Source organism: Schistocerca nitens, chromosome 12, assembly GCF_023898315.1.
Source record: "Schistocerca nitens isolate TAMUIC-IGC-003100 chromosome 12, iqSchNite1.1, whole genome shotgun sequence".
NCBI lineage: Eukaryota > Metazoa > Arthropoda > Insecta > Orthoptera > Acrididae > Schistocerca > Schistocerca nitens.
In genome coordinates, this window is record NC_064625.1 from 58,702,742 (window position 1) to 58,729,224 (window position 26,483).

The following is a 26,483-nucleotide window of genomic DNA, read 5'->3' on the forward strand; positions in this document are numbered from 1 at the left end:
GTGCACCTTACTGAATAACGGAAGTTGGGAATGTGATAAAGCTTCTTGTTTAGGTATCTCCTTCATTTGCTTTATATGTTAAATAATCTTATTCCAATGGTCACTAAAAATAATCAGTGTGCTGCACAAATTGTGGTACATGTTTCTTCCCTCTCAGTGGGGAGATTCCGTTTGATGACTGCTATGTTTGTCCTACCATCGAGTGTGATTGTGTTGGATAAGTACCACCACTCCCAGCATACTTTCTATTGCAGTTATTGGGAAAGACTTCATTCTTTTGCTAGGTGCTTCATTTGATTGATACCCTTATTATTTATATTCATCAATTTCACAGTGGAGTAATGTATTTGATTCGTGAAATGTGGTCAATTGTTTGTTCTTTACAGCAGGGTCAGCTGGTTATATGGCCACAAAGCAGATTCTCCATGCAGTGGGTTTTTGTTGGAGATGGGACTGAATGACGGATGTTCGGAATTTGATAAATCTTCTTGTTTAGGTATCTCCTTCATTTGCTTTATATGTTTAATAATCTTATTCCAATGGTCACTAAAAATAATCAGTGTGCTGCACAAATTGTGGTACATGTTTCTTCCCTCTCAGCACTGACATTCCGTTTGATGACTGCTATGTTTGCTCTACCATCGTGTGTGATTTTGTCTGATAAGAGCCATCACTCCCAGCATTCTGTCTATTGGAGTTATTGGAAAAGACTTCTTTCTTATGCTAAGTGCTTCTTTTGATTGATACCGTTCTCACTTATATTAATCAATTTCACAGTGGAGTAATGTATTTGAATCGTGAAATGTGGTTAAGTGTCGCTTCTTTACAGCAGGGTCAGCTGGTTGTATGGCCTCAAAGCAGATTCTGCATTCAATGGGTTTTTGTTGGAGAAGGGGACACCACATACACCTTACTGAATAACGGATGTTCGGAATTTGATAAATCTTCTTGTTTAGGTATCTCCTTCATTTGCTTTATATGTTTAATAATCTTATTCCAATGGTCACTAAAAATAATCAGTGTGCTGCACAAATTGTGGTACATGTTTCTTCCCTCTCAGCACTGACATTCCGTTTGATGACTGCTATGTTTGCTCTACCATCGTGTGTGATTTTGTCTGATAAGAGCCATGACTCCCAGCATTCTGTCTATTGGAGTTATTGGAAAAGACTTCTTTCTTATGCTAAGTGCTTCTTTTGATTGATACCGTTCTCACTTATATTCATCAATTTCACAGTGGGGTAATGTATTTGAATCATGAAATGTGGTTAAGTGTTTGTTCTCTACAGCAGGGTCAGCTGGTTTTATGGCCACAAAGCAGATTTTCCATTCAATGGGTTTTTGGTGCAGTTGTGACACCATGTGCATCTTACTGAATAACAGAAGTTCGGAATGTGATGAAGCTTCTTGTTTAGGTTTCTCCTTCATTTGCTTTACATGTTGAAAAATCTTATTCCAATGGTCACTAAAAATAATAAATGTGCTGCACAAATTGTGGTACATGTTTCTTCCCTCTCAGCAGGTAGATTCCGTTGGATGACTTTTATGTTTGCTCTACCATCGAGTGTGATTTTATCTGATAAAAACCATCACTTCCAGCATTCTGTCTATTGGAGTTATTGGGAAGGACTTCCGTCTTTTGGTAGGTACTTTACTTGATTGATACCATTATCACATATATTCATCAATTTCACTGTGGAGTAATGTATTTGAATCGTGAAATGTGGTTAAGTGTTTGTTCTCTACAGCAGGATCAGCTGGTTTTATGGCCACAAAGCAGATTCTCCATTCAATGGGTTTTTGGTGCAGATGGGACACCATGTGCACCTTACTGAATAACGGAAGTTCGGTATTTGATAAATCTTCTTGTTTAGGTATCTCCTTCATTTGCCATATATGTTTAATAATCTTATTCCAATGGTCACTAAAAATAATCAGTGTGCTGCACAAATTGTGGTACATGTTTCTTCCCTCTCAGCAGTGACATTCCGTTTGATGACTGCTACGTTAGCTCTACCATCGTGTGTGATTTTGTCTGATAAGAACCATCACTCCAAGCATTCTATCTATTGTAGTTGTTGGGAAAAAATTCTTTCTTTTGTTAGGTGGTTCTTTTGATTGATACCGTTATCACTTATACTCATCAATTTCACAGTGGAGTAATGTATTTGAATCGTGAAATGTGGTTAAGTTGTTGTTCCTTACAGCAGGGTCAGCTGGTTTTATGGCCACAAAGCAGATTCTCCATTCAACGGGTTTTTTGTGCAGATGGGACACCACATGGATAAGGGACGTTTGAAATATGATAAATCTTCTTCTTTAGGTATCTCCTTCATTTACTTTATATGTTTAATAATCTTATTCTAATGGTCCTTAAAAATAATCAGTGTGCTGCACAAATTGTGGTACATGTTTCTTCCCTCTCAGCAGTGACATTCCGTTTGATGACTGCTATGTTTGCTCTACCATCGTGTGTGATTTTGTCTTATAAGAGCCATCACTCCCACCATTCTGTCTATTGGAGTTATTGGGAAAGACTTCTTTCTTTTGCTAAGTGCTTCTTTTGATTGATACCGTTCTCACTTATATTAATCAATTTCACGGTGGGGTAATGTATTTGAATCGTGAAATGTGGTTAAGTGTTGCTTCTTTACAGCAGGGTCAGCTGGTTGTATGGCCACAAAGCAGATTCTCCGTTCAATGGGTTTTTGGTGCAGTTGTGACACCATGTGCATCTTACTGAATAACAGAAGTTCGGAATGTGATAAAGCTTCTTGTTTAGGTATCTTATTCATTTGCTTTACATGTTTAAAAATCTTATTCCAATGGTCACTAAAAATAATAAATGTGCTGCACAAATTGTGGTACATGTTTCTTCCCTTACAGCAATGAGATTCTGTTTGATGACTGCTATGTTTGTTCTACCATCGAGTGTGATTTTGTCTGATAAGAGCCATCAATCCCAGCATTCTGTCTATTGGAGTTGTTGGGAAAAAATTCATTCTTTTGCTAGGTGCTTCTTTTGATTGATACCGTTATCACTTATACTCATCAATTTCACAGTGGAGTAATGTATTTGATTCGCGAAATGTGGTTAAGCGTTTGTTCTTTGCAGCAGTGTCAGTTGGTTATATGGCCACAAAGCAGATTCTCCATTCAGTGGGTTTTTGTTGGAGATGGGACACCACATACACCTTACTGAATAACGGATGTTCGGAATTTGATAAATCTTCTTGTTTAGGTATCTCCTTCATTTGGTTTATATGTTTAATAATCTTATTCCAATTGTCACTAAAAATAATAAATGTGCTGCACAAATTGTGGTACATGTTTCTTCCCTCTCAGCAGGGAGATTCTGTTTGATGACTTCTATGTTTGTTCTACCATCGAGTGTGATTTGGTCTGATAAGAACCATCACTCCCAGCATTCTGTCTATTGGAGTTGTCGGGAAGAAATTCTTTCTTTTGCTAGGTGCTTCTTTTGATTGATACCGTTATCACTTATACTCATCAATTACAAAGTGGAGTAATGTATTTGAATCATGAAATGTGGTTAAGTGTTTGTTCTTTACAGCAGGGTCAGCTGGTTGTATGGCCTCAAAGCAGATTCTCCATTCAATGGGTTTTTGTTGGAGATGGGACACCACATACACCTTACTGAATAACGGATGTTCGGAATTTGATAAATCTTCTTGTTTAGGTATCTCCTTCATTTGGTTTATATGTTTAATAATCTTATTCCAATTGTCACTAAAAATAATAAATGTGCTGCACAAATTGTGGTACATGTTTCTTCCCTCTCAGCAGGGAGATTCTGTTTGATGACTTCTATGTTTGCTCTACCATGGAGTCTGATTTTGTCTCATAAGAACCATCACTCCCAGCATTCTGTCTATTGGAGTTATTGGGAAAAAATTATTTCTTTTGCTAAGTGCTTCTTTTGATTGATACCGTTATCACTTATACTCATCAATTTCACAGTGGAGTAATGTATTTGAATCGTGAAATGTGGTTAAGTGTTTGTTCTTTACAGCAGGTTCAGCTGGTTGTATGGCCTCAAAGCAGATTTTGCATTCAATGGGGTTTTGGTGCAGATGGGACACCATGTGCACCTTACTGAATAATGGAAGTTCGGAAAGTGATAAAGCTTCTTGTTTAGGTATCTCCTTCATTTGCTTTACATGTTTAAAAAACTTATTCCAATGGTCGCTAAAAATAATAAGTGTGCTGCACAAATTGCGGTACATGTTTCTTCCCTCACAGCAGGGTGATTCCGTTTGATGACTGCTATGTTTGTTCTACCATCGAGTGTGATTTTGTCTGATAAGAACCATCACTCCCAGCATTTTGTCTATTCCAGTCATTGGGAAAGACTTCTTTCTTTAGCTAGGTTCCTCTTTTGATTGATACCATTATCACTTATATTCATCAATTTCACAGTGGAGTAATGCATTTGAATCGTGAAATGTGGTTAAGTGTTTGTACTCTACAGCACGGTCAGCTGGTTTTATGGCCACAAAGCAGATTCTCCATTCAATGGGGTTTTGGTGCAGATGGGACACCATGTGCACCTTACTGAATAACGGAAGTTGGGAATGTGATAAAGCTTCTTGTTTAGGTATCTCCTTCATTTGCTTTATATGTTAAATAATCTTATTCCAATGGTCACTAAAAATAATCAGTGTGCTGCACAAATTGTGGTACATGTTTCTTCTCTCTCAGTGGGGAGATTCCGTTTGATGACTGCTATGTTTGTCCTACCATCGAGTGTGATTGTGTTGGATAAGTACCACCACTCCCAGCATACTTTCTATTGCAGTTATTGGGAAAGACTTCATTCTTTTGCTAGGTGCTTCATTTGATTGATACCCTTATTATTTATATTCATCAATTTCACAGTGGAGTAATGTATTTGATTCGTGAAATGTGGTCAATAGTTTGTTCTTTACAGCAGGGTCAGCTGGTTATATGGCCACAAAGCAGATTCTCCATGCAGTGGGTTTTTGTTGGAGATGGGACTGAATGACGGATGTTCGGAATTTGATAAATCTTCTTGTTTAGGTATCTCCTTCATTTGCTTTATATGTTTAATAATCTTATTCCAATGGTCACTAAAAATAATCAGTGTGCTGCACAAATTGTGGTACATGTTTCTTCCCTCTCAGCACTGACATTCCGTTTGATGACTGCTATGTTTGCTCTACCATCGTGTGTGATTTTGTCTGATAAGAGCCATCACTCCCAGCATTCTGTCTATTGGAGTTATTGGAAAAGACTTCTTTCTTATGCTAAGTGCTTCTTTTGATTGATACCGTTCTCACTTATATTAATCAATTTCACAGTGGAGTAATGTATTTGAATCGTGAAATGTGGTTAAGTGTCGCTTCTTTTACAGCAGGGTCAGCTGGTTGTATGGCCTCAAAGCAGATTCTGCATTCAATGGGTTTTTGTTGGAGAAGGGGACACCACATACACCTTACTGAATAACGGATGTTCGGAATTTGATAAATCTTCTTGTTTAGGTATCTCCTTCATTTGCTTTATATGTTTAATAATCTTATTCCAATGGTCACTAAAAATAATCAGTGTGCTGCACAAATTGTGGTACATGTTTCTTCCCTCTCAGCACTGACATTCCGTTTGATGACTGCTATGTTTGCTCTACCATCGTGTGTGATTTTGTCTGATAAGAGCCATGACTCCCAGCATTCTGTCTATTGGAGTTATTGGAAAAGACTTCTTTCTTATGCTAAGTGCTTCTTTTGATTGATACCGTTCTCACTTATATTCATCAATTTCACAGTGGGGTAATGTATTTGAATCATGAAATGTGGTTAAGTGTTTGTTCTCAACAGCAGGGTCAGCTGGTTTTATGGCCACAAAGCAGATTTTCCATTCAATGGGTTTTTGGTGCAGTTGTGACACCATGTGCATCTTACTGAATAACAGAAGTTCGGAATGTGATGAAGCTTCTTGTTTAGGTTTCTCCTTCATTTGCTTTACATGTTGAAAAATCTTATTCCAATGGTCACTAAAAATAATAAATGTGCTGCACAAATTGTGGTACATGTTTCTTCCCTCTCAGCAGGTAGATTCCGTTGGATGACTTTTATGTTTGCTCTACCATCGAGTGTGATTTTATCTGATAAAAACCATCACTTCCAGCATTCTGTCTATTGGAGTTATTGGGAAGGACTTCCGTCTTTTGGTAGGTACTTTACTTGATTGATACCATTATCACATATATTCATCAATTTCACTGTGGAGTAATGTATTTGAATCGTGAAATGTGGTTAAGTGTTTGTTCTCTACAGCAGGATCAGCTGGTTTTATGGCCACAAAGCAGATTCTCCATTCAATGGGTTTTTGGTGCAGATGGGACACCATGTGCACCTTACTGAATAACGGAAGGTCGGAATGTGATAAAGCTTCTTGTTTAGGTATCTCCTTCATTTGCTTTATATGTTAAATAATCTTATTCCAATGGTCACTAAAAATAATCAGTGTGCTGCACAAATTGTGGTACATGTTTCTTCCCTCTCAGCAGTGACATTCTGTTTGATGACTGCTATGTTTGCTCTACCATCGTGTGTGATTTTGTCTGATAAGAGCCATCACTCCCAGCATTCTGTCTATTGGAGTTATTGGGAAAGACTTCTTTCTTTTGCTAAGTGCTTCTTTAGATTGATACCGTTCTCACTTATATTAATCAATTTCACAGTGGAGTAATGTATTTGAATCGTGGTTAAGTGTTGCTTCTTTACAGCAGGGTCAGCTGGTTGTATGGCCACAAAGCATATTCTCCATTCAATGGGTTTTTGGTGCAGATGGGACACCACATGAATAAGGGATGTTTGAAATATGATAAATCTACTTCTTTAGGTATCTCCTTCATTTGCTTTATATGTTTAATAATCTTATTCCAATCGTCACTAAAAATAATAAATGTGCTGCACAAATTGTGGTGCATGTTTCTTCCCTCTCAGTGGGGAGATTCCGTTTGATGACTGCTATGTTTGTTCTACCATCGAGTGTGATTTTGTTGGATAAGTACCACCACTCCCAGCATTCTTTCTATTGCAGTTATTGGGAAAGACTTCATTCTTTTGCTATTTGCTTCATTTGATTGATACCCTTATTACTTATATTCATCAATTTCACAGTGGAGTAATGTATTTGATTCGTGAAATGTGGTCAATTGTTTGTTCTTTACAGCAGGGTCAGCTGGTTATATGGCCACAAAGCAGATTCTCCATGCAGTGGGTTTTTGTTGGATATGGGACTGAATAACGGATGTTCGGAATTTGATAAATCTTCTTGTTTAGGTATCTCCTTCATTTGCTTTATATGTTTAATAATCGTATTCCAATGGTCACTAAAAATAATCAGTGTGCTGCACAAATTGTGGTACATGTTTCTTCCCTCTCAGTAGTGACATTCCGTTTGATGACTGCTATGTTTGCTCTACCATCGTGTGTGATTTTGTCTGATAAGAGCCATCACTCCCAGCATTCTGTCTATTGGAGTTATTGGAAAAGACTTCTTTCTTATGCTAAGTGCTTCTTTTGATTGATACCGTTCTCACTTATATTAATCAATTTCACAGTGGAGTAATGTATTTGAATCGTGAAATGTGGTTAAGTGTCGCTTCTTTACAGCAGGGTCAGCTGGTTGTATGGCCTCAAAGCAGAATCTGCATTCAATGGGTTTTTGTTGGAGAAGGGGACACCACATACACCTTACTGAATAACGGATGTTTGGAATTTGATAAATCTTCTTGTTTAGGTATCTCCTTCATTTGCTTTATATGTTTAATAATCTTATTCTAATGGTCACTAAAAATAATCAGTGTGCTGCACAAATTGTGGTACATGTTTCTTCCCTCTCAGCAAGTAGATTCCGTTGCATGAGTTTTATGTTTGCTCTACCATCGAGTGTGATTTTGTCTCATAAGAACCATCACTCCCAGCATTCTGTCTATTGGAGTTATTGGGAAAGATTTCTTTCTTTTGCTAGGTGCTTCTTTTGATTGGTACCGTTATCACTTATATTCATCAATTTCACAGTGGGGTAATGTATTTGAATCATGAAATGTGGTTAAGTGTTGTTTCTTTACAGCAGGGTCAGCTGGTTTTTTGGCCACAAACCAGATTCTCCATTCAATGGGTTTTTGGTGCAGATGGGACACCACATGCACCTTACTGAATAACGGAAGTTTGGAATGTGATAAACCTTCTTCTTTAGGTATCTCCTTCATTTGCTTTATTTGTTTAAATATCTTATTCCAATGGTCACTAAAAATAATAAATGTGCTGCACAAAGTGTGGTACATGTTTCTTCCTTCTCAGCGGCGAGATTCCGTTTGATGACTGCTATGTTTGTTCTACTATCGAGTGTGGTTTTGTTGGATAAGTACCAGCACTCTCAGCGTTCTGTCTATTGCAGTCATTGGGAAAGACTTCATTATTTTTTTAGGTACTTCATTTGATTGATACCCTTATCACTTATATTCATCAATTTCACAGTGGAGTAATGAATTTGAATCGTAAAATGTGGTTAAGCGTTTGTTCTTTGCAGCAGTGTCAGCTGGTTATATGGCCACAAAGCAGATTCTCCATTGAGTGGGTTTTTGTTGGAGATGGGACACCACATACACCTTACTGTGAATAACGGATGTTCGGAATGTGATAAACCTTCTTGTTTAGGTATCTCCTTCATTTGCTTTATATGTTTAAAAATCGCATTCAGCAAGGAGATTCTGTTTGATGACTGCTATGTTTGCTCTACCATCGTGTGTGATTTTGTGTGATAAGCCTCATCACTCCCAGCATTCTGTCTAATGGAGTTATTGGGAAAGACTTCTTTCTTTTGCTAGGTGCCTTTTTTGATTGATACCGTTATCACTTATATTCATCAATTTCACAGTGGAGTAATGTATTTGAATCATGAAATGTGGTTAAGTGTTTGTTCTCTACAGCAGGGTCAGCTGGTTTTATGGCCACAAAGCAGATTCTCCATTCAATGGGTTTTTGGTGCAGTTGTGACACCATGTGCATCTTACTGAATAACAGAAGTTCGGAATGTGATAAAGCTTCTTGTTTAGGTATCTCCTTCATTTGCTTTACACGTTTAAAAATCTTATTCAAATGGTCACTAAAAATAATAAATGTGCTGCACAAACTGTGGTACATGTTTCTTCCCTCACAGCGGGGAGATTCTGTTTGATGACTGCTATGTTTGTTCTACTATCGAGTGTGATTTTGTCTGATAAGAACCATCACTCCCAGCATTCTGTCTATTGGAGTTGTTGGGAACAAATTCTTTCTTTTGCTAGGTGCTTCTTTTGATTGATACCGTTATCACTAATATTCATCAAATTCACAGTGGAGGAATGTATTTGAATCGTGATATGTGGTTAAGTGTTTGTTCTCTACAGCAGGTTCAGCTGGTTTTATGGCCACAAAGCAGATTTTCCATTCAATGGGTTTTTGGTGCAGTTGGGACCCTATGTGCACCTTACTGAATAACGGAAGTTCAGAATGTGATAAAGCTTCTTGCATTTCCTTTATATGTTTTAATATCTTATTCCAATGGTCGCTAAAAATATTCAATGTGTTGCACAAATTGTGGTACATGTTTCTTCCCTCTCAGCAGTGACATTCCGTTTGATGACTGCTATGTTTGCTCTACCATCGTGTGTGATTTTTTCTGATAAGAGCCATCACTCCCAGCATTCTGTCTATTGGAGTTATTGGGAAAGACTTCTTTCTTTTGCTAAGTGCTTCTTTTGATTGATACCGTTCTCACTTATATTAATCAATTTCACAGTGGAGTAATGTATTTGAATCGCGAAATGTGGTTAAGTGTTTGGTCTTTACAGCAGGGTCAGCTGGTTTTATGGCCACAAAGCAGATTCTCCATTCAATGGGGTTTTGGTGCAGATGGGACACCATGTGCACCTTACTGAAAATGGAAGTTCGGAAAGTGATAAAGCTTCTTGTTTAGGTATCTCCTTCATTTGCTTTCAATGTTTAAAAATCTTATTCCAATGGTCACTAAAAGTATTAAATGTGCAGCACAAATTGTGGTACATGTTTCTTCCCTCACAGCAGGGAGATTCCGTTTGATGACTGCTATGTTTGTTCTACCATCGAGTGTGATTTTGTCTGATAAGAACCATCACTGCCAGCATTTTGTCTATTGCAGTTATTGGGAAACACTTCTTTCTTTAGCTAGGTTCTTCTTTTGATTGATACCGTTATCACTTATATTCATCAATTTCACAGTGGAGTAATGTATTTGAATCGTGAAATTTGGTTAAGTGTTTGTTCTCTACAGCAGGGTCAGCTGGTTGTATGGCCACAAAGCAGATTCTCCATTCAATGGGTTTTTGGTGCAGATGGGACACCACATGAATAAGGGATGTTTGAAATATGATAAATCTTCTTCTTTAGGTATCTCCTTCATTTGCTTTACATGTTGAAAAATCTTATTCCAATGGTCACTAAAAATAATAAATGTGCTGCACAAATTGTGGTACATGTTTCTTCCCTCACAGCAAGGAGATTCTGTTTGATGACTGCTATGTTTGTTCTACCTTCGAGTGTCATTTTGTCTGATAAGAACCATCACTTCCAGCATTCTGTCTATTGGAGTTGTTGGGAAAAAATTCTTTCTTTTGCTAGGTGCTTCTTTTGATTGATACCGTTCTCACTTATATTAATCAATTTCACAGTGGAGTAATGTATTTGAATTGTGAAATGTGGTTAAGTGTTTGTTCTTTACAGCAGGGTCAGCTGGTTGTTTGGCCACAAAGCAGATTCTCCATTTAATGGGTTTTTGATGCAGATGGGACACCATGTGCACCTTACTGAATAACGGAAGTTCGGAATGTGATAAAGCTTCTTGTTTAGGTCACTCCTTCATTTGCTTTACAAGTTGAAAAATCTTATTCCAATGGTCACTAAAAATAATAAATGTGCTGCACAAATTGTGGTACATGTTTTTCCCTCACAGCAAGGAGATTCTGTTTGATGACTGCTATGTTTGCTCTACCATCGTGTGTGATTTTGTCTGATAAGAGCCATCACTCCCAGCATTCTGTCTATTGGAGTTATTGGGAAAGACTTCTTTCTTTTGCTAAGTGCTTCTTTTGATTGATACCATTCTCACTTATATTAATCATTTTCACAGTGGAGTAATGTATTTGAATCGTGAAATGTGGTTAAGTGTTGCTTCTTTACAGCACGGTCAGCTGGTTTTTTGGCCACAAAGCAGATTTTCCATTCAATGTGTTTTTGGTGCAGATGGGACACCATGTGCATCTTACTGAATAACGGAAGTTAGGAATGTGGTAAATCTTCTTATTTAGGTATCTCCTTCATTTGCTTTACATTTTTAAATATCTTATTCCAATGGTCACTAAAAATAATAAATGTGCTGCACAAATTGTGGTTCATGTTTCTTCCCTCACAGCAGGGAGATTCTGTTTGATGACTGCTATGTTTGTTCTACCATCGAGTGTGATTTTGTCTGATAAGAACCATCACTCCCAGCTTTCTGTCTATTGGAGTTGTCGGGAAAAAATTGTTTCTATTGCTAGGTGCTGCTTTTGATTGATAACGTTATCACATATACTCATCAATTTCACAGTGGAGTAATGTATTTGAATCGTGAAATGTGGTTAAGTGTTTCTTCACTACAGCAGGGTCAGCTGGTTGTATGGCCACAAATCAGATTCTCCATTCAATGTGTTTTTGGTGCAGATGGGACACCATGTGCATCTTACTGAATAACGGAAGTTAGGAATGTGGTAAATCTTCTTATTTAGGTATCTCCTTCATTTGCTTTACATGTTTAAAAATCTTATTTCAATGGTCACTAAAAATAATAAATGTGCTGCACAAATTGTGGTACATGTTTCTTCCCTCACAGCAAGGAGCTTCTGTTTGATGACTGCTATGTTTGTTCTACCATCGAGTGTCATTTTGTCTGATAAGAACCATCACTTCCAGCATTCTGTCTATTGGAGTTGTTGGGAAAAAATTCTTTCTTTTGCTAGGTGCTTCTTTTGATTGATACCGTTCTCACTTATATTAATCAATTTCACAGTGGTGTAATGTATTTGAATCGTGAAATGTGGTTAAGTGTTTGTTCTTTACAGCAGGGTCAGCTGGTTGTTTGGCCACAAAGCAGATTCTCCATTCAATGGGTTTTTGGTGCAGATATGACACCATGTGCACCTTACTGAATAACGGAAGTTCGGAATGTGATAAATCTTCTTGTTTAGGTATCTCCTTCATTTGCTTTACATGTTTAAAAATCTTATTCCAATGGTCACTAAAAATAATAAATGTGCTAGACAAATTGTGGTACATGTTTCTTCCCTCAAAGCAGGTAGATTCCGTTAGATGACTGCTATGTTTGTTCTACCATCGAGTGTGATTTTGTCTGATAAGAACCATCACTCCCAGCAGTCTGTCTTTTGGAGTTATTGGGAAAGACTTCTTTCTTTAGCTAGGTTCTTCTTTTGATTGATACCGTTATCACTTATATTCATCAATTTCACAGTTGAGTAATGTATTTGAATCGTGATATGTGGTTAAGTGTTTGTTCTCTACAGCAGGGTCAGCTGGTTGTATGGCCACAAAGCAGATTGTCCATTCAATGGGTTTTTGGTGCAGATGGGACACCACATGAATAAGGGATGTTTGAAATATGATAAATCTTCTTCTTTAGGTATCTCCTTCATTTGCCTTACATGTTGAAAAATCTTATTCCAATGGTCACTAAAAATAATAATTGTGCTGCACAAATTTTGGTACATGTTTCTTCCCTCACAGCAAGGAGATTCTGTTTGATGACTGCTATGTTTGTTCTACCATCGAGTGTCATTTTGTCTGATAAGAACCATTACTTCCAGCATTCTGTCTATTGGAGTTGTTGGGAAAAAATTTTTTCTTTTGCTAGGTGCTTCTTTTGATTGATACCGTTCTCACTTATATTAATCAATTTCACAGTGGAGTAATGTATTTGAATCGTGAAATTTGGTTAAGTGTTTGTTCTCTACAGCAGGGTCAGCTGGTTGTATGGCCACAAAGCAGATTCCCCATTCAGTGGGTTTTTGTTGGAGATGGGACACCACATACACCTTACTGAATAACGGATGTTGGGAATGTGATAAACCTTCTTGTTTAGGTATCTCTTTCATTTGCTTTATATGTTTAATAATCTTATTCCAATCGTCACTAAAAATAATAAATGTGCTGCACATATTGTGGTACATGTTTCTTCCCTCTCAGCAGGGAGATTCCGTTTGATGACTTCTATGTTTGCTCTACCATCGAGTGTGATATTATCTGATAAGAACCATCACTCCCAGAATTCTGTCTATTGGAGTTATCGGGAAAGACTTCTTTCTTTTGTTAGGTGCTTCATTTGATTGATACCGTTATCACTTATACACATCAATTTCACAGTGGAGTAATGTATTTCATTCGTAAATTTGTGGTTAACTGTTTGTTCTTTACAGCAGGGTCAGCTGGTTCTACGGCCACAAAGCAGATTCTCCATTCAATGGGTTTTTGGTACAGATGGGACACCACATGGATAAGGGATGTTTGGAATATGTTAAATCTTCTTGTTTAGGTATCTCCTTCATTTGCTTTATATGTTTAGAAATCTTATTCCAATGGTCACTAAAAATAATAAATGTGCATGTTTCTTCCATCTCAGCGGGGAGATTCCGTTTGATGACTGCTATATTTGTTCTACCATAGAGTGTGATTTTGTTGGATAAGTACCACCACTCGCAGCATTCTGTCTATTGCAGTTATTGGGAAAATCTTCTTTCTTTTGCTAGGTGCTTCATTTGATTGATACCCTTATCACTTATATTCATCAATTTCACAGTGGAGTATTGTATTTGAATCGTGAAATTTGGTTAAGTGTTTGTTCTCTACAGCAGGGTCATCTGGATGTATGGCCACAAAGCAGATTCTCCATTCAATGGGTTTGTGGTGCAGATGGGACACCACGTGCACCTTACTGAAAAGGGATGTTCGGAATGTGATAAATCTTCTTGTTTAGGTATCTCCTTCATTTGCTTTACATGTTTAAAAATCTTATTCCAATGGTCACTAAAAATAATCAATGTGCTGCACAAGTTGTGGTACATGTTTCTTCCCTCACAGCAGGGAGATTTTGTTTGATGACTGCTATGTTTGTTCTACCATCGAGTGTGATTTCGTCTGATAAGAACCATCACTCCCAACATTCTGTCTATTGGAGTTGTCGGGAAGAAATTCTTTCTTTTGCTAGGTGCTTCTTTTGATTGATACCGTTATCACTTATACTCATCAATTACAAAGTGGAATAATGTATTTGAATCATGAAATGTGGTTAAGTGTTTGTTCTTTACAGCAGGGTCAGCTGGTTGTATGGCCTCAAAGCAGATTCTCCATTCAATGGGTTTTTGTTGGAGATGGGACACCACATACACCTTACTGAATAACGGATGTTCGGAATTTAATAAATCTTCTTGTTTAGGTATCTCCTTCATTTGATTTATATGTTTGATAATCTTATTCCAATTGTCACTAAAAATAATAAATGTGCTGCACAAATTGTGGTACATGTTTCTTCCCTCTCAGCAGGGAGATTCCGTTTGATGACTTCTATGTTTGCTCTACAATGGAGTCTGATTTTGTCTCATAAGAACCATCACTCCCAGCATTCTGTCTATTGGAGTTATTGGGAGAGACTTCTTTCTTTTGCTAGGTGCGTCTTTTGATTGATACCATTATCACTTATATTCATCAATTTCACAGTGGAGTAATGGGTTTGAATCATGAAATGTGGTTAAGTGTTTGTTCTCTACAGCAGGGTCAGCTGGTTTTATGGCCACAAAGCAGATTCTCCATTCAATGGGTTTTTGGTTAGTTGTGACACCATGTGCATCTTACTGAATATCAGAAGTTCGGAATGTGATAAAGCTTCTTGTTTAAGTATCTCCTTCATTTGCTTTACATGTTTAAAAATCTTATTCCAATGGTCACTAAAAATAATAAATGTGCTGCACAAATCGTGGTACATGTTTCTTCCCTCACAGCAAGGAGATTCTGTTTGATGACTGCTATGTTTGTTCTACCATCGAGTGTGATTTTGTCTGATAAGAACCATCACTCGCAGCATTCTGTCTATTGAACTTGTTGGGAAAAAATTATTTCTTTTGCTAGGTGCTTCTTTTGATTGATACCGTTATCACTTATACTCATCAATTTCACAGTGGAGTAATGTATTTGAATCGTAAAATGTGGTTAAGTGTTTGTTCTTTACAGCAGGTTCAGCTGGTTGTATGGCCTCAAAGCAGATTTTGCATTCAATGGGTTTTTGTTGGAGATGGGACACCACATACACCTTACTGAATAACGGATGTTCGGAATTTGATAAATCATCTTGTTTAGGTATCTCCTTCATTTGCTTTATATGTTTAATAATCTTATTCCAATGGTCACTAAAAGTAATCAATGTGCTGCACAAATTGTGGTACATGTTTCTTCCCTCACAGCAAGGAGATTCTGTTTGATGACTGCTATGTTTCTTCTACCATCAAGTGTGATTTTGTCTGATAAGAACCATCACTCCCAGCATTCTGTCTATTGGAGTTGATGGGAAAAAATTCTTTCTTTTGTTATGTGCTTCTTTTGATTGATACCGTTATCACTTATATTCATCAATTTCACAGTGGAGTAATGTATTTGAATCGTGAAATGTGGTTAAGTGTTTGTACTCTACAGCAGGTCAGCTGGTTTTATGGCCACAAAACAGATTCTCCATTCAATGGGGTTTTGGTGCAGATGGGACACCATGTGCACCATACTGAATAATAGAAGTGCTGCACAAAATGTGGTACATGTTTCTTTCTCTCAGCACTCACATTCCGTGTTATGACTGCTATGTTTGCTCTACCATCGTGTGTGATTTTGTCTGATAAGAACCATCACTCCCACCATTCTGTCTATTGGAGTTATCGGGAAAGACTTCTTTCTTTTCCTAGGTGCTTCTTTTGATTGATACCGTTATCACTTATATTCATTAATTTCACAGTGGAGTAATGTATTTGAATCGTAAAATGTAGTTAAGTGTAGTTTCTTTACAGCAGGGTCTGCTGGTTGTTTGGCCACAAAGCAGATTCTCCATTCAATGGGTTTTTGGTGCAGATGGAACACCACATGCACCTTACTGAATAACAGAAGTTCGGAATGTGATAAACCTTCTTGTTTAGGTATCTCCTTCATTTGCTTTATTTGTTTAAATATCTTATTTCAATGGTCACTAAAAATAATCAGTGTGCTGCACAAATTGTGGTACATGTTTCTTCCCTCACAGCAGGGAGATTCCGTTTGATGACTGCTATGTTTGCTCTACCATCGTGTGTGATTTTGTCTGATAAGAGCCATCAATCCCAGCATTCTGTCTATTGGAGTTGTTGGGAAAAAATTCATTCTTTTGCTAGGTGCTTCTTTTGATTGATACCGTTATCACTTATACTCATCAATTTCACAGTGGAGTAATGTATTTGATTCGTGAAATGTGGTTAAGCATTTGTTCTTTGCAGCAGTGTCAGCTGGTTATGGCCACAAAGCAGATTCTCCATTCAGTGGGTTTTTGTTGGAGTTGGGTCACCACATACACCTTACTGAATAACGGATGTTCGGAATGTGATAAACCTTCTTGTTTAGGTATCTCCATCATTTGCTTTACATGTTTAAAAAACTTATTCCAATGGTCGCTAAAAATAATAAATGTGCTGCACAAATTGTGGTACATGTTTCTTCCCTCACAGCAGGGAGATTCTGTTTGATGATTGCTATGTTAGTTCTACCATCGAGTGTGATTTTGTCTGATCAGAACCATCACTCCCAGCATTTTGTCTATTGCAGTTATTGGGAAAGACTTCTTTCCTTAGCTAGGTTCTTCTTTTGATTGATACCGTTATCACTTATATTCATCAATTCCACAGTGGAGTAATGTATTTGAATCGTGAAATGTGGTTATGTGTTTGTTCTCTACAGCAGGGTCAGCTGGTTGTATGGCCACAAAGCAGATTCTCCATTCAATGGGTTTTTGGTGCAGTTGGGACACCACATGAATAAGGGATGTTTGAAATTCGATAAATCTTCTTGTTTAGGCATCTCCTTCATTTATTGGTCGGTTTGGTGCCGTGGACATGAGCGAGGATCTTAAGATTTCGCATGAACCGAGGACTGGCAGCCACGTATCACGAGAAAATGTGAAAAGTGTTAATATGTAGTAAAAACCTTCGAAAATCTCCGTGTTTCGTCATTCACCATCGAATCGATATAACGCGAGATCGTCACATTGGTCGCATTTCTCTCTGAAACGGTTACATTTATGGTCTGCCAGCCCTTGTCGCGTGCTGCGGTATGTGGGGACAATACAAGCAGCACAGTAGAACACAGGAGAAGCATCTAAGTTGATGCAATCGCCCAGTAAGAAGAGCTACATTTATAGTTTTAGTTATCGATTATTGAATTATTGGTCGGTTTGGTGCCTTGGACATGACCGAGGACCTTAAGATTTTGCATGAACCGAGGACTGGCACCCACGTAACACGAGAAAATGTGAAAAGTGTTAATATCTAGTAAAAACCTTAGAAAATCTCCGTGTTTCGTCATTCACCATCGAATCGATATAACGCGAGATGGTCACATCGGTCACATTTCTCTCTGAAACGGTTACATTTATGGTCTGCCAGCCCTTGTCGCGTGCTGCGGTATGTGGGGAATATACAAGCAGCACAGTAGAACACAGGAGAAGCATCTAAGTTGATACAATCGCCCAGTAAGAAGAGCTACATTTATAGTTTTAGTTATCGATTATTGAATTATTGGTTGGTTTGGTGCCTTGGACATGACCGAGGACCTTAAGATTTTGCATGAACCGAGGACTGGCAGCCACGTAACACAAGAAATTGTGAAAAGTGTTAATATGTAGTAAAAACCTTAGAAAATCTCCGTGTTTCGTCATTCACCATCGAATCGATATAACGCGAGATCGTCACATTGGTCGCATTTCTCTCTGAAACGGTTACATTTATGGTCTGCCAGCCCTTGTCGCGTGCTGCGGTACGTGGGGACAATACAAGCAGCACAGTAGAACACAGAAGAAGCATCTAAGTTGATGCAATCGCCCAGTAGGGGTGAGTGGGGGAAATACACGCACCCAAGGAAAAATCGATGTGAACCATTCGTTACGTCATTAAAACCTACGAAAATAAGTACATACCATACAATGGTATTCCAATCGTCTGTAAATAGTTATAAACAGTACCTTAATTTTGAACATTAAAATAAAAAAAAGTTCAAATGCGTGGTATTTCCCACCCCTGAGGGTAATGACACGCAAAGTACTGGGTAATAGCACGCAAAACAAACAAATTATAAAAATGTACAATACTTGCTATTTTTGTTTGCTTATTAGTTAGTACAAATAGTAAACAGTATATTTAAGATCGAAATAATGTAATTCTACAAACATCTTTTATAATTTTCGTTTCTTACATTTTACTGATGTGAAAACAGTTCATTTTCTAATACAGCAAAAATCGCACTTGTAACCTTTTTGGAGTGTTCCAGCCACTACATTCTTCATGACTCCATGTGCTAGAAGAAATACATCGATACTATAGATCTCCTTCTTTCCCAAACTCTCCACAAACTAAACAGACATCTTGTGAAATCGCCAATGGATCAATATCATCCATTTCATCGTCATCACAAATGTTCTGCAAGTCCAGATTTAGGTCATCCTCGTTGCTACTTTCACTTTCTTGGCGGTGTTTCTTTTTATATGTCTGTTTCTTTTTCGAGACTTTTTTAAGTTGCAGATTTCTCCACTTATCTGCTTTCTCCTTATGATTTCTTTTCTTGCTTCCTTCAGCTTTCTTTTTCATGGCTTCTTTTTGTTTCTTTATTGATAACTCTGTTAGCAGTTTATTCTTCTCTGGAGTTGCTGTAAGGATCACTGACTTTCCCTTAGGCTTTCCCTTGGCTTGTTTCGTCTTAGGAAGAAGTTGGAACAGGAGATATGTGAAATACACTAACATGCTTGACACATGCACTTTTAGTTGATGTTGTTGTGACCTCTTCTAGGCCTACTAGAAGTGGAACATCTTCTGCTGGAGATCCAGGAATCTGTTCTTGACTCATTTTGTGGATATGTGGCTCGTTTGAAGATGCAACCACTTCATTTCCATTTGTTGCATCGGAACCTCTTCATCTTCAAGGACAACATCTCTTAAAATCTCACATTGTTGTAAGTCGTCATGCTGAAATTTGTTTGGATTGAAAGAGCAAATCCCACCTGCCTTAAACCCTGACTGCCCTTTGTCCATGGTAGTGACCTTAATATATGCCTTATTAAAAAGTTCTGCTAACTCACATGGTGTAATTTTTTGATACACCTGTGACTTCATATACATGTCACATTCATGACTGAAGGCTGCTTTCAAAGAAGAAAAGAATGGAACATCTAGTGGTTGAGGCTTGTGAGAAGTGTGTGGAGGTATGGTTACCATGACAATAGAATGTTTTTTACAAAATTCAAAAATTTCAAGTGAAATGTGGCTGCTGTGATTATCTAAAATCAGCAGCACAGGGTAATCAATAGTTGATTTTACATTGTTCAGAAAATCTTGGATCCATTTGAAAAATAATGACTCATTGGACCAGCCATTGACGGAACAACCATATATTGTTCCAACTAGTCCACCTTTACTTAAGAGATATGACATCCTCTTCCTGGGGAAGATAAACATAGGGGGGATGTAGGTACCAGCAGTACTGAAACAGTCAAGTTTTTCCCCCTTTCCCAAGACGTGGCCCCACCTTTAGGAGCCAACATTCTCTCCAGCTTTTGTACAGTATTTATCCCCATTTCCATCGACGTTGAACACTCTCCCCTCTTTAAATTTATATTTTTCAAAGACATGTACTAAGTTTTTAAAATATGCATTAACCTCTTCTTCATTAAATGCCTGTATTCTGTTAATGCTAGTTGCTTCAGGTTCTCCCATGCTAATACTTAGGTTTCTTTTTAAAAATAGAGTTAGCCAATCCTTTCCAGCTAACCCAGATGACTTATCGAATTTGTATGCAATGTTGTTAGCCTCTGCATACTCAAATGCAATCTTTCGCAGCTGGGTGCATGTAGTGCCATAGAGCAGCTTGGCCATTGTAATAACATGATCCCTAATCTTATTTTCCTGTTCTGTCGAAAATGTTGGGTTTTTTCCAAGTTTTGGACCCTCGGTATTTTTAACGTTCATTCTCGTTCGCAGAGTAGATTCATGAATTCCCGAAAGCTCTTGATACTTCTCTTATTTTTCATCCAGATTTGACGGCATCAAGAGCCTTACAAAGTTCCTCTTTCGTCCAACTTGCTTTCTGAGTTTTTCTTCAATAATATCGACCCATCTGAAATTAAAAAAAAAAAAATCTCGTTAGTATCAAAAATATAACCTGCAAGGGGGAATACCACGCACTTCAACATGTGCGTGGCATTACCCCACTGTAAGTTCGACGACTAACCTAAGCATAACTCGGCACCTAAATCAAATAGCGGGACAAATCAACAATTAAATTAAAGGTTTCATCTAGGGTTAGTAGTTGATAAGCAAGAATTATATTAAAGCAACTTATAGTAACCCTTACCTTGCAAAATAGAGGTGACCAAAATTACATGAGACACGCCGAAAATAAACAATACTTCACTGCTCCAACAATGTCACTGGAAAATGGCTGGCGTAAGCCGTGTATAGTTGTTACTCCTGCCGGCAGGGTGTAGCACCAACTGGGAACAGCTTGCACTATTCAATCTGCGTAAATCAACTTGCGTGGGATTACCCAAATGCGTGTAATTCCGCCACCTTCCCCTAAGAAGAGCTACATTTATAGTTTTAGTTATCGATTATTGAATTATTGGTCGGTTTGGTGCCTTGGACATGACCGAGGATCTTAAGATTTCGCATGAACCGAGGACTGGCAGCCACGTAACACAAGAAAATGTGAAAAGTGTTAATATGTAGTAAAAACCTTCGAAAATCTCCGTGTTTCGTCATTCACCATCGAATCGATATAACGCGAGATCGTCACATTGGTCGCATTTCTCTCTGAAACGGTTACATTTATGGTCTGCCAGCCCTTGTCGCGTGCTGCGGTATGTGGGGACAATACAAGCAGCACAGTAGAACACAGGAGAAGCATCTAAGTTGATGCAATCGCCCAGTAAGAAGAGCTACATTTATAGTTTTAGTTATCGATTATTGAATTATTGGTCGGGTTGGTGCCTTGGACATGACCGAGGACCTTAAGATTTTGCATGAACCGAGGAATGGCACCCACCTAACACGAGAAAATGTGAAAAGTGTTAATATGTAGTAAAAACCTTAGAAAATCTCCGTGTTTCGTTATTCACCATCGAATCGAAATAACGCGAGATCGTCACATTGGTCGCATTTCTCTCTGAAACGGTTACATTTATGGTCTGCCAGCCCTTGTCGCGTGCTGCGGTATGTGGGGACAATACAAGCAGCACAGTAGAACACAGGAGAAGCATCTAAGTTGATGCAATCGCCCAGTAAGAAGAGCTACATTTATAGTTTTAGCTATCGATTATTGAATTATTGGTCGGTTAGGTGCCTTGGACATGACCGAGGACCTTAAGATTTTGCATGAACCGACGACTGGCACCCACGTAACACGAGAAAATGTGAAAAGTGTTAATATGTAGTAAAAGCCTTAGAAAATCTCCGTGTGTCGTCATTCACCATCGAATCGATATAACGCGAGATCGTCACATTGGTCGCATTTCTATCTGAAACGGTTGCATTTATGGTCTGCCAGCCCTTGTCGCGTGCTGCGGTATGTGGGGACAATACAAGCAGCACAGTAGAACACAGGAGAAGCATCTAAGTTGATGCAATCGCCCAGTAAGAAGAGCTACATTTATAGTTTTAGTTATCGATTATTGAATTATTGGTCGGTTTGGTGCCTTGGACATGACCGAGGACGTTAAGATTTTGCATGAACCGAGGACTGGCAGCCACGTAACACAAGAAAATGTGAAAAGTGTTAATATGTAGTAAAAACCTTAGAAAATCTCCGTGTTTCGTCATTCACCATCGAATCGATATAACGCGAGATCGTCACATTGGTCGCATTTCTCTCTGAAACGGTTACATTTATGGTCTGCCAGCCCTTGTCGCGTGCTGCGGTATGTGGGGACAATACAAGCAGCACAGTAGAACACAGGAGAAGCATCTAAGTTGATGCAATCGCCCAGTAGGGGTGAGTGGGGGAAATACACGCACCCAAGGAAAAATCGATGTGAACCATTCGTTACGTCATTAAAACCTACGAAAATAAGTACATACCATACAATGGTATTCCAATCGTCTGTAAATAGTTATAAACAGTACCTTAATTTTGAACATTAAAATAAAAAAAAGTTCAAATGCGTGGTATTTCCCACCCCTGAGGGTAATGACACGCAAAGTACTGGGTAATAGCACGCAAAACAAACAAATTATAAAAATGTACAATACTTGCTATTTTTGTTTGCTTATTAGTTAGTACAAATAGTAAACAGTATATTTAAGATCGAAATAATGTAATTCTACAAACATCTTTTATAATTTTCGTTTCTTACATTTTACTGATGTGAAAACAGTTCATTTTCTAATACAGCAAAAATCGCACTTGTAACCTTTTTGGAGTGTTCCAGCCACTACATTCTTCATGACTCCATGTGCTAGAAGAAATACATCGATACTATAGATCTCCTTCTTTCCCAAACTCTCCACAAACTAAACAGACATCTTGTGAAATCGCCAATGGATCAATATCATCCATTTCATCGTCATCACAAATGTTCTGCAAGTCCAGATTTAGGTCATCCTCGTTGCTACTTTCACTTTCTTGGCGGTGTTTCTTTTTATATGTCTGTTTCTTTTTCGAGACTTTTTTAAGTTGCAGATTTCTCCACTTATCTGCTTTCTCCTTATGATTTCTTTTCTTGCTTCCTTCAGCTTTCTTTTTCATGGCTTCTTTTTGTTTCTTTATTGATAACTCTGTTAGCAGTTTATTCTTCTCTGGAGTTGCTGTAAGGATCACTGACTTTCCCTTAGGCTTTCCCTTGGCTTGTTTCGTCTTAGGAAGAAGTTGGAACAGGAGATATGTGAAATACACTAACATGCTTGACACATGCACTTTTAGTTGATGTTGTTGTGACCTCTTCTAGGCCTACTAGAAGTGGAACATCTTCTGCTGGAGATCCAGGAATCTGTTCTTGACTCATTTTGTGGATATGTGGCTCGTTTGAAGATGCAACCACTTCATTTCCATTTGTTGCATCGGAACCTCTTCATCTTCAAGGACAACATCTTTTAAAATCTCACATTGTTGTAAGTCGTCATGCTGAAATTTGTTTGGATTGAAAGAGCAAATCCCACCTGCCTTAAACCCTGACTGCCCTTTGTCCATGGTAGTGACCTTAATATATGCCTTATTAAAAAGTTCTGCTAACTCACATGGTGTAATTTTTTGATACACCTGTGACTTCATATACATGTCACATTCATGACTGAAGGCTGCTTTCAAAGAAGAAAAGAATGGAACATCTAGTGGTTGAGGCTTGTGAGAAGTGTGTGGAGGTATGGTTACCATGACAATAGAATGTTTTTTACAAAATTCAAAAATTTCAAGTGAAATGTGGCTGCTGTGATTATCTAAAATCAGCAGCACAGGGTAATCAATAGTTGATTTTACATTGTTCAGAAAATCTTGGATCCATTTGAAAAATAATGACTCATTGGAGCAGCCATTGACGGAACAACCATATATTGTTCCAACTAGTCCACCTTTACTTAAGAGATATGACATCCTCTTCCTGGGGAAGATAAACATAGGGGGGATGTACTGAAGCAGTCAAGTTTTTCCCCCTTTCCCAAGACGTGGCCCCACCTTTAGGAGCCAACATTCTCTCCAGCTTTTGTACAGTATTTATCCCCATTTCCATCGACGTTGAACACTCTCCCCTCTTTAAATTTATATTTTTCAAAGACATGTTCTAAGTTTTTAAAATATGCATTAACCTCTTCTTCATTAAATGCCTGTATTCTGTTAATGCTAGTTGCTTCAAGTTTTCCCATGCAAATACTTAGGTTTCTTTTTAAAAATAGAGTTAGCCAATCCTTTCCAGCTAACCCAGATGACTTATCGAATTTGTTTGCAATGTTGTTAGCCTCTGCATACTCAAATGCAATCTTTCGCAGCTGGGTGCATGTAGTGCCATAGAGCAGCTTGGCCATTGTAATAACATGATCCCTAATCTTATTTTCCTGTTCTGTCGAAAATGTTGGGTTTTTTCCAAGTTTAGGACCCTCGGTATTTTTAACGTTCATTCTCGTTCGCAGAGTAGATTCATGAATTCCCGAAAGCTCTTGATACTTCTCGTATTTTTCTTCCAGATTTGACGGCATCAAGAGCCTTACAAAGTTCCTCTTTCGCCCAACTTGCTTTCTGAGTTTTTCTTCAATAATATCGACCCATCTGAAATAAAAAAAAAAAACTCGTTAGTATCAAAAATATAACCTGCAAGGGGGAATACCACGCACTTCAACATGTGCGTGGCATTACCCCACTGTAAGTTCGATGACTAACCTAAGCATAACTCGGCACCTAATTCAAATAGCGGGACAAATCAACAATTAAATTAAAGGTTTCATCTAGGGTTAGTAGTTGATAAGCAAGAATTATATTAAAGCAACTTATAGTAACACTTACCTTGCAAAATAGAGGTGACCAAAATTACATGAGACACGCCGAAAATAAACAATACTTCACTGCTCCAACAATGTCACTGGAAAATGGCTGGCGTAAGCCGCGTAGTAGTTGTTACTCCTGCCGGCAGGGTGTAGCACCAACTGGGAACAGCTTGCGCTATTCAAACTGCGTAAATCAGCCTGCGTGGGATTATCCAAATGCGTGTAATTCCCACACCTTCCCCTAAGAAGAGCTACATTTATAGTTTTAGTTATCGATTATTGAATTATTGGTCGGTTTGGTGCCTTGGACATGACCGAGGACCTTAAGATTATGCATGAACCGAGGACTGGCAGCCACGTAACACAAGAAAATGTGAAAAGTGTTAATATGTAGTAAAAACCTTAGAAAATCTCCGTGTTTCGTCATTCACCATCGAATCGATATAACGCGAGATCGTCACATTGGTCGCATTTCTCTCTGAAACGGTTACATTTATGGTCTGCCAGCCCTTGTCGCGTGCTGCGGTACGTGGGGACAATACAAGCAGCACAGTAGAACACAGAAGAAGCATCTAAGTTGATGCAATCGCCCAGTAAGAAGAGCTACATTTATAGATTTAGTTATCGATTATTGAATTATTGGTCGGTTTGGTGCCTTGGACATGACCGAGGACCTTAAGATTTTGCATGAACCGAGGACTGGCACACACGTAACACGAGAAAATGTGAAAAGTGTTAATATGTAGTAAAAACCTTAGAAAATCTCCGTGTTTCGTCATTCACCATCGAATCGATATATCGCGAGATCGTCACATTGGTCGCATTTCTCGCTGAAACGGTTACATTTATGGTCTGCCAGCCCTTGTCGCGTGCTGCGGTATGTGGGGACAATACAAGCAGCACAGTAAAACACAGGAGAAGCATCTAAGTTGATGCAACCGCCCAGTAAGAAGAGCTACATTTATAGTTTTAGTTATCGATTATTGAATTATTGGTCGGGTTGGTGCCTTGGACATGGCCGAGGATCTTAAGATTTCGCATGAACCGAGGACTGGCAGCCACGTAACACAAGAAAATGTGAAAAGTGTTAATATGTAGTAAAAACCTTCGAAAATCTCCGTGTGTCGTCATTCACCATCGAATCGATATAACGCGAGATCGTCACATTGGTCGCATTTCTCTCTGAAACGGTTACATTTATGGTCTGCCAGCCCTTGTCGCGTGCTGCGGTATGTGGGGACAATACAAGCAGCACAGTAGAACACAGGAGGAGCATCTAAGTTGATGCAATCGCCCAGTAAGAAGAGCTACATTTATAGTTTTAGTTATCGATTATTGAATTATTGGTCGGTTTGGTGCCTTGGACATGACCGAGGACCTTAAGATTTCGCATGAACCGAGGATTGGCAGCCACGTAACACAAGAAAATGTGAAAAGTGTTAATATGTAGTAAAAACCTTAGAAAATCTCCGTGTGTCGTCATTCACCATCGAATCGATATAACGCGAGATCGTCACATTGGTCGCATTTCTCTCTGAAACGGTTACATTTATGGTCTGCCAGCCCTTGTCGCGTGCTGCGGTATGTGGGGACAATACAAGCAGCACAGTAGAACACAGGAGAAGCATCTAAGTTG

The 26,483-nt window shown here is 38.4% G+C and overlaps 2 protein-coding genes across 2 annotated transcripts; both read right to left on the bottom strand.

Annotated features, from left to right (window-relative positions):
* Positions 1-19,228: 19,228 nt before the first annotated feature.
* LOC126214901 (uncharacterized) lies at positions 19,229-19,816 on the bottom strand. Its single transcript, XM_049941544.1, has one exon. The coding sequence runs from the start codon at positions 19,814-19,816 to the stop codon at positions 19,229-19,231; it is 588 nt and encodes a 195-aa protein (XP_049797501.1).
* A 3,559-nt stretch (positions 19,817-23,375) lies between these two features.
* On the bottom strand, positions 23,376-23,963 carry LOC126214902 (uncharacterized). Its single transcript, XM_049941545.1, has one exon. The coding sequence runs from the start codon at positions 23,961-23,963 to the stop codon at positions 23,376-23,378; it is 588 nt and encodes a 195-aa protein (XP_049797502.1).
* Between the last annotated feature and the right edge of the window lie 2,520 nt (positions 23,964-26,483).